This window comes from Sodiomyces alcalophilus (genome assembly GCF_042370955.1).
Source record: "Sodiomyces alcalophilus JCM 7366 unplaced genomic scaffold ACRALscaffold_2, whole genome shotgun sequence".
In the NCBI taxonomy this organism is placed as follows: Eukaryota; Fungi; Ascomycota; class Sordariomycetes; order Glomerellales; family Plectosphaerellaceae; genus Sodiomyces; species Sodiomyces alcalophilus.
Window position 1 is genome coordinate 3,094,919 of NW_027263533.1, and position 17,056 is coordinate 3,111,974.

General features: G+C 54.9%; 6 protein-coding genes across 6 annotated transcripts; 5 read left to right on the plus strand and 1 right to left on the minus strand.

Annotated features, from left to right (window-relative positions):
* Positions 1 to 7: 7 nt before the first annotated feature.
* On the plus strand, positions 8 to 1,317 carry ACRALDRAFT_2133041 (uncharacterized protein; the record flags this gene model as incomplete). The annotated part of the gene is given in 3 exon segments (XM_071024051.1): positions 8 to 494; positions 551 to 1,095; positions 1,114 to 1,317. The coding sequence occupies 3 exon segments, from the start codon at positions 8 to 10 to the stop codon at positions 1,315 to 1,317; spliced, it is 1,236 nt and encodes a 411-aa protein (XP_070877243.1).
* On the minus strand, positions 1,307 to 2,251 carry ACRALDRAFT_2032988 (uncharacterized protein). Its single transcript, XM_071020720.1, has 2 exons — positions 1,541 to 2,251; positions 1,307 to 1,474 (listed from the first exon to the last, which is right to left on the minus strand). The coding sequence occupies exons 1-2, from the start codon at positions 1,682 to 1,684 to the stop codon at positions 1,430 to 1,432; spliced, it is 189 nt and encodes a 62-aa protein (XP_070877244.1). The 5' UTR covers positions 1,685 to 2,251; the 3' UTR covers positions 1,307 to 1,429.
* Positions 2,252 to 6,210: 3,959 nt separating this feature from the next.
* Positions 6,211 to 8,522, plus strand: ACRALDRAFT_2040466 (uncharacterized protein; the record flags this gene model as incomplete). The annotated part of the gene is made up of 2 exons (XM_071021050.1): positions 6,211 to 6,881; positions 6,962 to 8,522. 2 exons carry the CDS (start codon positions 6,211 to 6,213, stop codon positions 8,520 to 8,522), a joined length of 2,232 nt encoding a protein of 743 aa, XP_070877245.1.
* A 2,424-nt stretch (positions 8,523 to 10,946) lies between these two features.
* On the plus strand, positions 10,947 to 11,403 carry ACRALDRAFT_207415 (uncharacterized protein; the record flags this gene model as incomplete). Its single annotated transcript, XM_071022243.1, has 4 exons — positions 10,947 to 11,023; positions 11,103 to 11,118; positions 11,150 to 11,353; positions 11,386 to 11,403. The coding sequence occupies 4 exons, from the start codon at positions 10,947 to 10,949 to the stop codon at positions 11,401 to 11,403; spliced, it is 315 nt and encodes a 104-aa protein (XP_070877246.1).
* ACRALDRAFT_1040275 (uncharacterized protein) lies at positions 11,202 to 14,884 on the plus strand. The gene is made up of 2 exons (XM_071015174.1): positions 11,202 to 11,665; positions 11,856 to 14,884. Exons 1-2 carry the CDS (start codon positions 11,510 to 11,512, stop codon positions 14,370 to 14,372), a joined length of 2,673 nt encoding a protein of 890 aa, XP_070877247.1. The 5' UTR covers positions 11,202 to 11,509; the 3' UTR covers positions 14,373 to 14,884.
* Positions 14,885 to 15,001: 117 nt separating this feature from the next.
* Positions 15,002 to 16,902, plus strand: ACRALDRAFT_1061435 (uncharacterized protein). The gene is made up of 3 exons (XM_071016428.1): positions 15,002 to 15,490; positions 15,559 to 16,140; positions 16,205 to 16,902. Exons 1-3 carry the CDS (start codon positions 15,403 to 15,405, stop codon positions 16,660 to 16,662), a joined length of 1,128 nt encoding a protein of 375 aa, XP_070877248.1. The 5' UTR covers positions 15,002 to 15,402; the 3' UTR covers positions 16,663 to 16,902.
* Positions 16,903 to 17,056: the final 154 nt, after the last annotated feature.

The following is a 17,056-nucleotide window of genomic DNA, read 5'->3' on the forward strand; positions in this document are numbered from 1 at the left end:
TCTGACCATGTCAACCTCCACCTTCAAGTGCCACTATATCGAGGATGTCGAAGACATTGAAGACTACAAAAACCACGGCTACCATCCGATTCACATCGACGACCGTCTCCAAGACCGCTACCGCATCGTTCACAAGCTTGGCCACGGCACATTCTCGACGGCTTGGCTGGCCCATGACGAGCGGACTACCAGCTATGTCGCCGTCAAGGTCGGTACTGCTGATGCTGAAACAAAGGAGCTGGACATCTTGCCTCAATTGACGCACGAGACCGCTCACGCGAAGACAATGATACCTGTCGTCCTGGATCGGTTTGAGATTAATGGCCCGAATGGCACTCATCCATGCCTTGTCACGGTGCCGGCACGATGTAGCCTGAGAGCTTCTAAGGAGGCTTCCAAGTTCAGGATGTTCCAGCTCGAGGTTGCAAGAGCACTGGCGACGCAGCTGCTTCTCGCCATCTCTTTCATCCATTCCCAAGGCTATGCCCATGGAGGTTCGTCTGCTGCCTCAATTGTGTGCTTGGCTCATTCTGCTTACGCCAAAGTCCAGATCTTCATCTCGGGAACTTGCTCCTCCGAATGGATTCGTCTCTCGACAAACTGTCTGTGGAAGAGCTTTACGCCAAGTTGGGCGCTCCGGAGCGGGTATCTGTTGAACGCGTCGATGGCGCACCCACTTCATCGGACCCAGGTGTTCCTGTGTACGCCGTCCCACCCGTATGGCTCGGTATCGCCAGCGACAAGCTCCCCCTGGGCGAAGCAAGACTCCTATTGAGCGATTTCGGCGTCGCGTTCCGCCCGGAAGACAAGGACCGCTTCGAGTCCTACACCCCCCTCATCTACCGACCTCCCGAGGCTTTCTTCCAGCCCAAGACGCCGCTGACCCTAGCATCCGACATATGGAGTCTTGGCTGCGTTGTCTTCGAGCTCTTTGCGCACCGGCCACTCATCGATGGCATAATCGCGCCACAAGACGATATCACGGCGCAGCAGGTCCACCTCCAAGGCCGTATGCCTGATGAGTGGTGGGAGAGCTGGGAAGAGCGCCCCAAGTGGTTCGACGACGCAGGCAACGCTCTAAGTCCGGAGGGAGACGTGTTTTCGTGAGAGAAGCGGTTTGCCGAATGGGTACAGGATACGCGACAGGAATTTAACACTGGCGTCATTCCGCAGGCAGAGTTTCAGGCGCTTCTGGCGCTCTTGAAGCGCATGCTTGCGTGGAAGCCCAAGAACCGGCCGACCATTGCCCAAATACTCGACTCGGACTGGGCGAGGAACTGGGGTTTGCCGGCCTATCAGGCGAGTCTGAATCAATGATCGAAATGATGCCGTCAAAGACTAGCAGCTTACGTGGCGACAAACGAACAATATCCGGGCAGCAGGGCCGTGACCGCGTAGTGTAACAGCACACACATACCGCTTGGCTGGTCTACGAGTTGGAGAGAACGTTTCTGCGAAGGAGTTTGTGATAAGGGTAACACTTTTTTTTTTTATATGAATCTTCTAGGTGGGGTTGTGGGCTGACGATAGATTCCTTCAGTGACAAAGCCGCGTGACAGCAAGCCTGGTGAGCACCTCGCCTAGGTTGCAAAGAGTCTGCGTTAAAGCCAGCCCGTTTAACGGCGAGCGCTTCCATGCCTCCAGCCAACTCCAAAATCTCGACCACATCTTGCTCGAGCGGCATCGTGGACTGCGAAACTACCGAATCCCAGCGACCTCGGTCAATGCATGTTTGCATAAGACCATGTCCATGTCAACGACAGATCCGTGTGACATTCGCACCTCAACCCTACTCGCAGTAGGTGATAACGCCGTGCTCGTTCACGGTAATGTCCAGACGGTCAGGCTGGAAATCGCAACCGTAGCCGATGCCGGGCCTCATCACGCGGTGATTCTTGGGGAGGTAGGTCGGCAATGCAGAAGGCCTAAACGCGGCGTCAGCGCTTACAACCGTACGGGGGTATCTCCTGTGGCTCACTCACCGTCTCGTTGGTGGGCTCATCGTGGAGCTTCTTGCCAACGAGTTTGTTCCCCCAGACTTGGTTGCGGTTGATGGGGTCGCGTTCGGCTTGGAAGAGAAGCAGAGGCATGATGGGCGGCAAGTGGTGCCTGGTTGGGGGTTCGGCTCCAGAGATTTCCTGGAGAAGGGCTATCGTGGGAGTGACTGCTCGAATGCAAGTAGTTGGGTTTCATAGACTGCTGGCGCGCAACTGGAGTAGGCTGGCGTCAAGTGAATGTCGGTGATACCATGACCGTCGTCCAGGTGAATGAACTAAGGGCAAGGCCAGAACCCAAGGCACTTTCGCCTGGCCGCCTCTGCTTAGGGGCTGCCAACGTGCTTATGGTGCAGGTGCCTACCGTAGTCTTGGCCCCGGGCTACTCATCGCAAGGGCTGAATCGGCCTATAGTCGCTGAGCAGTCCTGCAGACTTGGTCTCGCACTTCAACTTGCTGATACGAACGAGACATGCTGTAGATTTGAATGGTCGCCGTAGTCGACAACTACCTCATGAACGACTGCACAAGCAGTCAGGCGTCTATGGATATCCTTACGCGCAGTCAGCTCATACAGCCTTGCCTCTGAAGGGCTAGCAACCGCGCCCCCTTCCGTTGCTCGAACATCGTACTTGGTCCTGGTCAGCTCATGGTCGACGTGCGGGAGGGCCAAGCTGTAGCAGCATCCTTTGATAATGGCCCTTTAGATATCGATGAAGCTCGTCTCCCGCTGCTGCGTCCAGTCCACGTCGTTGCGTACGTCCATCGCCAACCCAGGTCACCGTTCCATCTTCCTTCCTCGCCCGATAGAGTGCGTTGGCGCCCGCTTTCGACCTGGCCACGACTTGGTTCAGGTCAACGTCGTGCTTCTCGGCAAGCTCGGCCCTGCAGCCTTCGAGGCCTTGGCGCTTGACCGTTTACTCATCGCCCATGCTTTCCTGGTCTTTGCTCCGCGCCGAATCACCGGGTTTTCTCTGAGTAGGCCATTGCATGCTTGGAGGTGCTCCCCCATGCTCCCCAGCAGGCGCTGCAGATCTGCCTTGGTCTCGTCCGGCGAGGCGAGCTCCGGCATAACACTAGCTGAAGGCGGAGCAGGGGCGAATAGAGGTCGAGTTGAGCTCGGGCTAGCAGCATCTAACTCTTCTGAAATTAAGCCACCTAGTCTTTCTGTCTAGGGGGAAGTCCAGTCCTGGGGCCCCCGCCTGCGACGAAGAGAGACTGCCTGCTTCCGCCTTGAGATTCCTACAGCTTGTAGGCCTGCACAAGCTCAGCAAGCGGACTTTGCGGGGGAGGCTCAAACCTGCAGCCTCTGGCCCACAGAAAAACGCTCCTCTGGCAGCGGAACTTCTCTTAGCATGTTACGGCTTCCCTCGGTTGGTCCCCTATCAAACAACGACCGACGTACCTTTGTACAGGTACCTAGGCGTACCCAGCCTCTATTTCGCCGGTCAGCTTACCTACGACCGACGACAAGTCCCCTTCTCCCTTTGACAGGCCGTCGTCGACTTTAGTTTAATTGCATCAGTCAAATACGAGCCAATTCCTACTTCGTATAAGAAAAGACGGTCGGTTTCATTGTACATACACAGCTGTTGGCTCCTAATCGTGACAACCCAAGCCACAACATGCTGTGCAATCGTCTGATGGCACAGAAAAAAACGGCGGCAACGCGTTGTTCGACATGCCCCCATCTCACCACGTAGGGGGAAAAAATCAATCTCAATGCAGAATTGCAAATATGGTATTTGGTTCGGCGATATAATGGAATGCCCAATCTCTGGGTTACCCTGGATCATGAGACAACAAGCTGGCCCAAGAGCACGTCTTCATTACGTTGTGTATAGTTGTACATTACTTGCCCCTTCTATTAATTACAAGCTGTCCGTACTTTGTTCATGAGCGACTTATTATGTAGGTATATACTCCGTGAAACAACCTACCTTATCGAGGGATGTTTCGACTTGGACCTGTACCGAGTGCGAAGTAGTTACGTTATCGATATCGTTATGGAAGTTTTGTTCTGGAAGAGAAGCTCATGGAAACGATTGTATTTGTTAAAGCTCTGACAGCACAGGCCTACAATCCATTCACACCAGTATCATTCGCGCGACCTCAAGCACCCATCAAACCTCGACTATATACCGTCGTTCCTTAGCATCTTCGACGTATACTATATGCATCCAACCACTTAATATACCTTCCAGACATGTTATCAGAGTCATAGCTTCGAACGGGTTAAAATACCGTACAGGCACTGTATCCGGGGGTGCTACAATTATCAGAGGGAGTATGTTTCTTATATCCAAGATACATAACGGGATCACCATGGATAATACTATCTTACTACCTAGTCATAACAATATAAGCTGTCACCGGATTCCGTGCAAGAAGAGGACTATTAAGGACTTTGAGAATTACAGCTTTAGTGACGACCATTAGCTCGATACAGTGCACGCGAACACGTTCTTTTATTCTTCCTACCGTCGAGATCTTATTAAGTCGTGACTACTCCACAAACGAGAATTACCTAGACTCCGTACGAATACGTCCATCGAAGGGCTATCAGGGAAGGCAAGATCGAGAAAGTCGCAATCGCAGAGGTCGTCCTCCAGGCGACGCGACGGAATGTATTACCTGCCGCTTCGTAAAGCGGTCCGCCAATGGGGAGCTTGTACCGTTTGGTTATTCCGACTGTCGTTCTAACTAGACCCCAATCTTCCCGCCAATCTCGTCATCAATCTACGTCGTCAATCTACGGACATGCATAGGAGGCGACGCGTTCCGTTACCTCGTCATAAGAACAAGCTAGCTGCGGGCGTGGGCGTGGGCGTGGGCGTGGAAGCGAAGAGGAAGAACAAGACAAAGACGAAGAGAAGTTACTTCTACTACTACTACAGCTACAGCTACTGCTATTAGCTTTATCCGTTGATTTGATCCGAGCGATCAAACTGATCCAACTTATCAAAAGACGTTGGCGTGTTTGCGACCGTGGTTGAAGGGTCCGAAGTGTCTATTGGTATCTATGCTCTTCCTTTTTGACGTAGCGGTTAATATAAAGTCGGCAACAACATATGTACCTACGGATAGGCAGTCCAAAGTATCGAGGTGTAACCTGACTGTACTGTACTACGTATCCCGAGGCCAGACCACACCACACGAACAGTGGAGAAATTTGGTGGCACCATCTACAGTGTATATTTGCAGTGCCCAATCCAAAGGGAAGCAGCAACGGGGTGAGAGGGGTGTTTTTGGTGGGAAGAGTGAGCGGCGGCCTGGAAAGTACATATATATGTACGGAATATGTAGGTAGGAAGCGTAATTAATTACCGGTTCAGTCGTATCGAAGGCCAAAATCTTCCTCGTCCCGATTTCATCACCACCCGACATCTTATCTCCACCCTGGTCATCTTGTGGCTCCCCTCCCCCCCAACTCCAAAACAAAAAAAATCAACGAAACCCTCCTCGTTCCCCATCCTCACCTTATCGTCTTGGGAATTTGCACTCGCCCACGCACACCGTTTCGCATCATTCGTGCCGTGGTTGTGCTTTTGCTTTTACTTCTGCCGGTTCTCTGCTCTTTTGCTAGACGCAGAGAGCTCCCGACCGCAGAGAAAAGCCCCCCCTGACAAGCATCCAACCAAGAAGAGGCTTGTTTGCTTGTTCAATTGGAGGGAGTCCCGCATCGACTTGAGGCTCGCATCCATCTCGTTACCTGTCAACCCACCTACTTTTCATACCTTTTTCTTCGGATTTGCACCTCGCCTCCACTGGGCAACTGACAGCTCTATTCGTTCAGGTGGAATTGTTTCCTACGCGCTAGCATTCTTTCCCGTAATCAACAATAGCTCGTCCATTCCGGTCGGTTCGTCATTTTAATTTTTCGTTCTATTTTTTTTTTCTTCCGATCCGGTTCTCCAGCCATCAAAGCTCGCTCGGCACTCTTTATACCTTTTGCTGCAGGACGGCCGTCCGCGTGTTCTAATCCCCTCAATTCTACGACTCGGGGGCGTTCACTCTACAGACCGTCACGACGGACAATCAGCCACTGGTGTGACCTGGGTTAGCCGACGTCATTCGTCCACGCCCGCTAGTGTTCCCAGCTCTACCCAACCGCATGATTCACTCGACAATTCCTCCCGGTCTCTCTTTACCTCGTCCATCTCCGTGCCAACGTCCGACTTTGCTTCCTGCTTGAGGAGGCAGCTCATCACAAACCATGGCGGCTTCCCGACGCAGTAAGATGCTCGGGCGGAGACGACGGGTCGAGGATGAGGCAGATGAAGAGGGGCCCCACGATCACCTCGAACTCGACGACGACTCCCTTACCGATGGATCCATGGCAAGCGACGATGGTGACCACGATGCGGGCAGCGATACGAGTAATATCGAGGAGACTTCGCCCGTCACGCCCAACCCCTCCAAGTCCAAGCCGACCGCCAACGGCGCAGCAAAAAAACTGGCCCACCTTGATGCCAGAGTCGCCTCGGACACCCAGCTGATGATGCATGGCATCTCAACCGCCGCCAAAGTGGACGATGTCTCGGAGTTGCATGTCGGAGATGCTGCCGCGTCGGAACCCAGCTCTGCCCCTGCTCCCGACCATGCTCCTGCTCCTGCGCGTGGCCCGGCGGCCAACGGTCCGCTGGTCGTCAGCTCAAACTCGGCACCTAAGCAGCCGGCCGAGCCTGTCGGCGAACGTCGCCGTCGTGAACACGAGGAATACAGGCGGAGACGGGACGAGGACCCCGCCTTTGTACCGAATAGAGGGGCCTTCTTTATGCATGACCACCGTCATGCTGGTCCTGCTGCCAACGGCTTCCGTCCCTTTGGGCGAGGGCGCGGTAGAGGTCGTGGCGGTGCCATTGGAGGTCACTTTGCCCCCTTTAAGTAAGTTTTGGCCTCGTAATTTCGTCTTTCCCCCCCTCCTTTCTTCTCGTCGCCCGGTCTTGAGCTAACAAACCCGTCAGTCAATTCCAAGGCCCGTCTGATCCCCTGACAAGCAGCCAATGGGCTCATGATATGCACGATGTTGTGGCCAACCCAATGCCCCCAAGGCACGGCAGGAACCTAGCGCAAGATGAGGGCCCGCCGAACGGAAACGGCATCATTCCGACATGTCCACCGAACCCTACGCCGATCAACCGGACCATGTCGACCGAGAAGCAGCTTGGAAATGTGCAGGTCAAGGTGTATCTTCCTTTCGGAAAGAGCCCGACCGCGTTTTCCATGCCGTTCAAGCAATACACGAAATTACCCGATCATCGGCCTCCTCTCCGTCGCGACAAGCCAGTGCGAATCTCCCTCCCCGACCATCCACCCAGGTACATCTTCCCTGCCATCGACAGATCATTTATCTTTATCCCCCGTGCTATGAGGCCCAACCAGCAACGCGCACGCGGCAAACCCCGCCCTGGTCTGGGTTCCGTGGGAGGTTATTCGCGGCGCCCGAGCGTCCTGGGTGGAAGTTTCTATGGCAGTACCTACTCTCCCAGCGTTGCGCTCAGCCGGAGATCGTCCCTTGCCCACGATAGCCGTGACTATATGTTCTCGCCCACTGGCTCCGTCGTCTCGCGGGCTCCGGTCCCTGTTGAGAGTAACAGGCCTGTCGTTCGCCTCCCACCGCCTGCGGCTCAGCAACCCTCCCAGCCGCATATTCGACCGCAACCTCCGCCCCAGCCCCAGGCATACGGAGGGCCCGATATGGCCGCGACGTCGACTTCGGATGGACAGCCGGCACTGCCTACTGAGGCTTCTATCAGCGACCTCCCGCCGCCCCAGACCCATCCTCTGCCGCAAAAGCCGAACTTCCACGACAACCGCCAGCCCCTTCCCATGCATCAGCCACGGCCGCAAAAGACCGTCTCCGTTGCTGATATTGAATCGAATCAGCAGCCTTTCCAGCAGGCTTTCCACCAACAAGTCCCCGTCCAGGTGTCAAACGGTCTGACCCAGGAGAGCCACTCGCGTCAACCCTCTTACCAGTCCCAGCAGTCTACGGCGACTCCGCTCTCCCATATCCCAGAGCGGGCGATCCACGCCGCGCCGTTCCAGCCGACTGCCTACCCGCCGCAGGGTTTCTATGGGACCCAGCCATACCCCATGCCGCAGCCGCAGCCTCAGCCTCAGCCTCAGCAGCAGCAGCAGCAGCAGGGCTACTACTATCCACAGCAGCCTTATCCAGCCGCCGGCATGACCCCCTCTGCTGCACCTGCCCCCTTTGTTCCCCCCCCGCAGCCAGGACAGGGTCCGGCCTACGGTCAGCCGCCTGCACTGGACGCACAAGCAGCTCAGGCAGGCCAGCAAGCCGCACAATTGGGTGCCCCGTCTAACATGGTGGCGCAGGAGGTCAACGGCATGGTTTACTATTACGATGCTTCTCAAATGCCTCCTCCCATGGGCGCATATTCGGGCTTCCAAGCCCCCCAGCCATACGGCGCAGGCGTCCCGGGGATGGGAGGCGTGGTGGCACCCAGTCCTGACGGATTCTTTTACCCCCCGGCCCCTGGTATGGTTTACTACCAGCAGTAGAGCGATGGGCTGTTGCCGCCAGAGCCTACGATCACCTACTACCCGCCTATCACCGCTATCACCTAATCTCTTTGCCGCTCTTCTTTGGATCGCCCGCCCCATGACCTCGACAACACACGCTCCTATGTTGGATGCCATGCCGGAGCGGGAGGCAGTTATTATTTATTTATTTATTATTATTATTCTTGGAGGAAGGACTGATGAACCAGGTGTTGGGCCTTTGATTATCTTTATCCTGGGCGTCTCGCTAGCCTCCGCACATTGCCAGTGTTATTGATTGCTAAGGAAGGAAACTCGATCGCGGGAACGTGTTGGAACGATGAGCTGGCAAAAGAATACGGGCGTCGAAAACTGGGTATAAAGGGGGCGATGGTTGGCCATCGGAAGGGACCACACGATTATCCTTGTTCAACCTTTCCTTCGTACTCAAGATATCTGTGTTTTGATTCCTCCCCTTTCTTTTTTTCCCTCTTTCCTCTGCATTCCTGCTTTGGTCATCGCGAGAGGCCTGACAATTGCACTCGTCGATTTTGGCTTTCTATTCTTTGGGGAGTCTTGGTGGGTCATGATGGAAAAACGGCGTCGGCGGAGTTGTTGGGCGTTGGCCCTGTATGATCGTATCAGTGTTGAAGTATTAACGCTTTGTTCCCTCCTGCGCATCGGGCATTCTCCCCTGACAATGTTCTTGACCGTATACTGATATCCAGCCACTACACTTGATCCGCCTGTCCCAGGAACGGTCTGTCCGTACCGTGATGGGAGCACGGCAGGGCAAAAACCGATAGTCTTTACGAATAATGTCCTACGGCCGGCAAGCAGTCCACTGTACACAAAACACCGACAACATGATTCGCAGTGATGAAGAGCCGGTTCGTTTTAGACCAGAACAGATGGCACTAGTTTGAAACTCTATATGAGGTATTCCACCTGGGTAGGTCTGGGAGATGAACAAGATCTGGAGAGACATAGCGGACCGATCCCAGCTGCCAGGACGGGACACAGGTATCAACAACGGGGAGGTGGTTGGAGGGTACGTTCCAAAAGTCATGATTCGACGATCCCCAATCCGAGGGGGTTGTAGTAGGTGTAGAAACTTCGTAGGTGTAGAAACTCTAAACGCCGCTATGGACTCTCGCCCGGAACTCTGCGAATTCAATAATGGGATTGTCCAACTTTATTTATAATGCTACGGATGGCACCTTATGGAGTGCGATGCTTTCGTAGAGCTTTTGTACTGTCTGACACGCCGCTCCAACAGGCACCTTCGTATCAGCTGCAAAGATTTGCCATGGTAACGACGCGGGCCTAAGGTATTCTGTCGTGCTCGCCGACTGCAGTAGACCCTATGGGACCACGTTCCACCGGTTTTATCCCAACATGTTATCACCAGGCAACACCGGCCGAGAACGGTGGTGTTAGCTACAGCAGAGAACAACAAGGTCATATCGATCCATTCTAATGCATGAGCTAGGCAGCTGTTGACGGAGACAAGACTGTCAAGTTTGAACGAGACAGCGAGTACGCTGACACAGGTTTGTTGGAAACGGGATGGCCGGGAGTGACCCGCTCGAACGTGATAGGTTCATTGTTGGGACCTCGGGAACTGGCATATACTTAGTAGGTTTGCGGAGAAAACGTCTGCCTATGCTCGAAGGATCACAGAGAGGCCCAGGCAGAAAGGTGATTGGTTGCCGATATAAGGAAGGCGGTGAGTTGAGGAACCGGACGCTCGGTGAAACGGGCTCTTTCGTGTTTTCGTTACGGATAGTAACAAGTTCCGATGGCTCTAGTCCTTCCTACGAATGCCTATGGAAGGACGGATGGGACCTGAGACATTTCGCCTCATTACTGCTCGTCCCTCTAGTGCAGTCCACGCCGCATTCTCTGACCGATGCATGCTTTGATCCGATTGCAACGTATCCAGGCCGTCCATGTACCGCTGAGTTTCCTTTCCTTTTGCCTGCCCATGTATTCGGTGCGACTCGGCCATCTAGCTGCACTCCGTAGCTACGACAAATGTACCATGTTACCGATACCCCATTTGCGTCAAGTCATGTGACAATGTTTACCACATCCGGAGACTGAGACTGAACTTGGGTCCTGGCTCGTGTCTGCCCCTTGTTGTCCCGATACGTCTTGATCACCTCAGTATCAGAGACAGGCTGGGAAGGGAATGGTACGCAAGCGGTGTCAGTCGAAAAGATGTCACAGGCTTCTCATAACCGCCACCCAGGTAGACCCTCGGCTCCTCCTTTCAATAATTATAAGCATAACAAAAACGTACCTGCTTGGTGTTTCGAGGGAAAATACGTATGAATACTCAGCTAGCTACCTGATGGAATTCCCTTGTCTAACCCCTTACGTAGGTACTTCGTAGGCACCCCATTACCGACATCCATATGGTGCTCTCCGCTCCGTCTGTCCATGGGCCCACAATCTGATGTCGTGGAGGTAGTGTACTTCGCTGTTGCCTGCTACATGTACACTGTACTTTCTGTACTGTAGTGACGAGTTATGCCTGCCTAGTAGTAGTACTTATGTACATACCTACCTGCTAGAGTTGATGTGAAAGGTGAACAGCATGGTCGGGTGTGGGGTCAAGCTAGGTAACTGGTGACGCCTTGCAGCGCCTCCAAAAGTCGGGGTCCGGTCCACGCACCTACTGCTCTTGGGGCAACTCTCCACCTCCCATCACCTCGTTATCCTCGTCTTCCTCCTTTACATACTTCCACCTCTTCATCACATCGCCACTGCCCACAACCGTCCCATCCACGCTGTACCATCCAGTTTCTTTGTTTGTCTCCTTTTGTCCATCTTCGTCTACTGTTCTTGTTTTGTCTGGACACATCTCCCCCGATTACAGCAGCTGGCCATCATTTAAAACGCCATAATCACCTGCTGCTGCTACCTACCTACCAAACGCACGACTCTTGGTCCTCCCACTTTTCCCCGCCGACAGCGGAATCTCCCTATAACTTCAGTTCATCATGTCCTTGGACCGCGAGTTCGTCAGTTGGCAGAAGGCACAGAAGAAACCCGTCCACGAGGATAGCCCGATTACCGTCAAGATCAGCTTCGAGGGCGTCACCCGCCGCTATAAGCTGACTCTCCGTGAAGTTGGACCTTGCTCTCTGGAGAATAAGGTAAGACAAGATATCGCACCACCATCAGTCAACAGACAAGAGCAGTGGCAACGGCAGGGGAAAGCCGTCGGGAACCTGTAACGCTTACGGCTCAGGTTTCCCCGGGGGCTTTCTCTCCAATACACATCTTGTTTACCCTTCTGCTCCCAAACCACAAGGAATCTCAACTTTTGACACGTTCTATTCATAGGTTCGCGACTTTCTCGGGATTTCCACCGACGTTGACCTCCTACTCGAAAGATATTCCGACTCTGCCGGTGCATACGTCACACTTGACTCCGACGACCCCCCCGTGTACAAACAGCTCTACCGGGCCGCCAAGGCCAAAAAGAAGCTCAAACTGCGAGCGACCCGTCAGGAGCCGGTGGAACAGACGACGAGCCTTTCCCAGCCTGCCTACTTTGAAGATGCCCCAGAAACCTCCCCGGTTTCCTCAGAACCAACGGACGCCGGACTCCTCGGCGCTGCTACATCTTCTTCAGATACAACTCAACATTGCGAGCCCAGCCCCGATTCCCGGCACGATCTGAAGAAGGAATTGCCATCTACCGACATTGGCGCCGATTTCGAGGATGCAATTATGGCATGCTTCTTGAAGCGGCAGGCCAACATCCGTGATTCGCTCGAGCGTCTTTCTGCTCCTCCTAGGTCGATGACTTACGGCCTGGAAAACGCCTACGGTACAGAGGCACGCGATACGTGGTCCTCTCAAGTCGGCGGCTCCACTACCTCGAGAAGTGTCTCGCTCGAAAAATTGCCTCCTCAGCTCACGTATGCCGTGTGCTGCAACAGCTGCGAGAAAACAGTCCCTGGGTCGCACTACCACTGCGCGACTTGCGATGACGGAGACTTTGACCTATGCCAGAGCTGCCTCGATAGGGGCATTACTTGCCACGACGAGAAGCACTGGCTGATTAAGAGAACGGTCAAAGATGGGCAGATCATCACAAGCACCACGGAGACTGTGGCCCCCAAGCCCAAGTCCCAGCCCAAGCCCGAACAGGGTGCGGCTCTTTTCGAACCCGAAACCGAGATGACGTCGTCCGATCCACTGCGCGACCAAGTGCCAGAACTCGCTGCCGAGCAGGCACCGTTCCTCAGTGGTCATACTTCCTACAACATCCGGACGTGCAACTCGTGCGTGAGTGACTTTGATGAGAGCGTGTTTGTGCACTGCACCGCCTGCGAAGACTTCGATCTCTGCCTGTCGTGCTTCGAGAAGGACAACCATGGCCACCACCCCGGACACGGCTTCGTGCCTGCCGTCGAGGGCGCCATCGTGCCTGAGCGCATCCGGATCCGACTCGCTCCTGGCCGGAATCAGGCGCACAACGCTCTCTGCGATGGCTGTGACGCCCCTGTTTACGGCATTCGCCACAAGTGCCTGGAGTGCCCCGACTGGGATTACTGCAGCGACTGCTTCGTGACTGCCCATGTCGAACATCCCGGCCACCGCTTTGCCCCGGTATACGAGCCTCTCCAGAACGTCCGGCGTCAGACGCTTGGCCATCGAAATGTGCACTTTGGCATCTGCTGTGACGGTCCGCTATGTAGCGCCAACAGCCTGCCCCAGTACATCTCGGGTGTCCGCTACAAGTGCGCCATCTGCCACGACACTGATTTCTGTGCCAACTGCGAGGCCACCCCGAAAAATGGCCACAACCCGTCGCACCCGCTCATCAAGATCCGGACGCCCATCCGGCAGGTCACCATCACAACCATGGGCGAAGAGGGTAACGGTCAACCGATGCCGCTGATGGGCGACCGGTACGATATGGGCTCGTGCCCTCGTGCGGCTGATACACAATCGATCGCCTCGGTGCGGACGGTTGCCGATGTTGAACCCGTTCCCGTTCCCGAGGAGGTTGTCGACAAGGGTACCGAGGCGTCTGCCGAGAAAGAAGCATCGCAGCAGGATCTCAAACCGGATCCCGAGCCCGTTCCAGTGATTGAAGAGAAACAGCTTACCGAGAAGGACCTCTCGGCTGTCTTTGTCAGCGACACTGTCGTCGACGGCACTACGCTGCCACCCAACCACGTCTTCCAGCAGACCTGGGTCCTTCGCAATGACGGCGATTATGCTTGGCCAGCCAACTGCTGCGTCAAGTTCGTCGGCGGCGACTACATGGGTCACGTCGACTCGAACCAGCCGGCGGGCATTTCCGAGCTCGTTTCGGCCTCCGAGTCGACCATCTGCTACCAGCCGCTCGAGCCAGGCCTAGAGTTCCCGTTTACGGTCCTTTTGCGCACCCCGGCGCGCGAAGGCAAGTTCACTTCGTATTGGCGCCTGGCGTCCAAGGATGGGCTCAAATTTGGCGACCGTCTCTGGTGCGATATCAAGGTCGAGAACCCTCCCAAGGCCGACGTGACGACCATCGAGGCCGAGGAGAAGGAGCGCAGGGTGGAAGGTCAGGGAGACAAGGACGATGCCGCACAGACCAGCCAGATGATTTTCCCCAAACTGGAGAAGGAGTCGCCCATCTCCAGCGTGCACGAGGAGGCTGGGTCGGAGACGGCCACTTCCCAGACCGCCGTGGACGGCGCAGAAGCAGATGGGATGAGCGAGGTCGACGACTTTGGGGACTGCGACGAGCCAGAGGAGTGGGACGACTCGGTCAGCGGATTCATGACTGACGAGGAGTACGACATTCTCGATGCCTCGGATGAGGAGTACCTCGAGCAGCAGGAGAAGCGGCTGCGGCAGTAAACAAGAAAGGGGCCAGAAGGACGAACAATTATTCTTCGGACCCTGGCGTACCACAAGCGGACGGCTGAATTTCATGGGTTGTATTTTTTTGTCTTTTTCTTTTTTTTTCTTTCCCCCATCTCTCGTCCTTCCTTAAACGATATTTATTGCTTTGCGTCCTGGTTGACAGAATCTTCCTCGGACTTATGCTAGGGTCGCGGTTGTCTTCACAATAGTCGTCGGTCATCTCGTGTATTATCAGAAACAAACATAACACTGGTCGCGCAGGTAAATGGGTGGGATGGAGGGTTCGGGAGTTTAATCAGCCTATACTACAGATTGCCGTGCTTTTATTATAGGCTGCCAATTTGATTTGTATGTCTTAGCATTGACCGGTTCCGTTGTACTGGTCTGTCGTCCTCAGTATCAGCGTTCTTGATCCCATGGCATGCCTTGAACTGAACTCGATGTCGGTATCTAGGTAACTACAGTATATTTCCCCCATATAACACTGTGAATATTCCCCCACTTTCCCCACCAAACCCAGGATGACAGGGGTCAGCGTTCTGTAGGTGGGGGCCGAATGAGAGCCAATGATAAGACGAGAGGCTTCTTCCGATGCACACTTAGCTTGTGTTAAGTGTCCTCTCCAACTGCCAACGCCAACGTTGTCGACGTCGAACCGTCGCAAAACGAGAAACGATCCACCACGAGCGAAGACCCGACAGCGGCTTGGGCATCTCAATCTTCTCCGTCAGGACCTGTCTTATTTATCTTAGTTTCCATTTTTTCTGTGGCCAAGGAATGCGGTAGATGACAGGATTCTCTTCGCTTCGATAGCGGGCAATTGCAGCGACACCCTGCGACCGAGCGCATTATTTGACCAGACCGACTAACTCGACTCTGATCTCGAAATTGGAACCAGCTAGCCCTTTGGGCGACATTTCTACGGCCAAAAAGTGCGGGAGAGATTGGCCAGTAGACCACTGCCACTCGGAGTCTCTCCGCACCCTTTACGAAATCTCCCCGTGCTAGACAAGGCGACTCCATCATGGGATACGACGAGAAACGCACAGTCCTCGACGAGGATGCCTTTGGTTCCAAGGCGGGCAACATTGTCAGGGCATTTGACGCCTTTCGTAAGCTCCGCCTTCTCTCTCCATCTCCCAGATTCCGTGCCTTGCTGACAGAACAACCGAATAAACAGCCAAGGCGAAACCGGAATATGTGCAGCGCACATCAGGAGGCGGAAAGTGGACGGTGACGATGGGCGTGGTGGCAATATTCCTCATCTGGACGGAGCTGGCGCGGTGGTGGCGGGGCTCGGAGAGCCACACGTTCGCGGTCGAAAAAGGGGTGAGCGAGGAGCTGCAGATCAACATGGACATTGTGGTGCGGATGCGGTGCGAGGACATACACATGAACGTCCAGGACGCGGCGGGCGACCGCATCATGGCGGCCAACCGGCTCCGGCGCGACGCCACCTCGTGGACGCAGTGGGCGGACAACACGGGCGTGCACAAGCTCGGGCACGACCCGGCCGGGCGCGTCATCACCGACGCCGGCTGGCATCTGGACGAGGGCTTCGGCGAGGAGCACGTCCACGATATCGTGGCCCTGGGCAGGCGCAAGGCGAAATGGGCCAAGACGCCCAAGCTCAGGGGCCCGGCTGATAGCTGTCGCATCTTTGGCGACCTCCACCTGAACAAGGTGCAGGGCGACTTTCACATTACGGCGAGGGGCCACGATTGGTATACGGGAATGGGGACCCAGCACCTGGACCACGACAGTGAGTGACCCTTGTTTACTTCTTTCCTATTTTCTTGTTTCAAGTAAAACTGACGGGGCCAAAGAGTTCAACTTTTCGCACGTCATCAACGAATTCTCCTTTGGCGCCTTCTACCCATCGCTGGTCAACCCGCTCGACCATACCGTCAACACGGCCACGGCCCACTTCCACAAGTTCCAGTACTACCTGTCCATCGTGCCGACCATGTATTCCATCAGCCGGACGTCCAAGACGCTCTACACAAACCAGTTCGCCGTGACGGAGCAGAGCAAGGAGGTGCATCATAACGGCGTCCCCGGCATCTTCTTCAAATACGATATCGAGCCGATCCTGCTGCTGGTCGAGGAGACGCGGCCCGGCGTGCTGCAGTTCCTGCTCAAGGTCGTCAACGTCGTCAGCGGCGTTCTCGTGGCCGGGCACTGGGGCTACAGGATGTCGGAGTGGGCCAAGGAGGTTTGGGGGAAGAGGCGGAAGCGAAGCCTGGGACTTATCGGCAACGAAAAGGAGGACGAAGATGATTGAGGGAGGTCACTTTGAGGGAGTTATCAGGGAGTTTATCAGTTCTCGGGGCTTTCGCGTATGCGTTTACTGTAGATATGTAACATGAGAGATGATGTCCCATTTTGAAGTCAGGTGAAGAGACAGGAGGTTCCGGGGTACAGTACAGTAGGTACCGTGACTGGACTGTACATCCCGTAGAGCCGGGGGAATAGGGGACCAGTCCCACAAAGGCGTAGATGGCGGGGAAGATCAGCAAATCGCATCGCTGCATTGCACAGTGGCCGTACCCAGTAAACCCCCCACTGACGGCCGGCAAGGAACCGCGCGGAGAACGGGAAACAGACCAATCCGATATCGCCCATTTCCAAAAAGAAAATACAGATAAAAATCAATAAAAGTTGGAAAATGTCTTCCC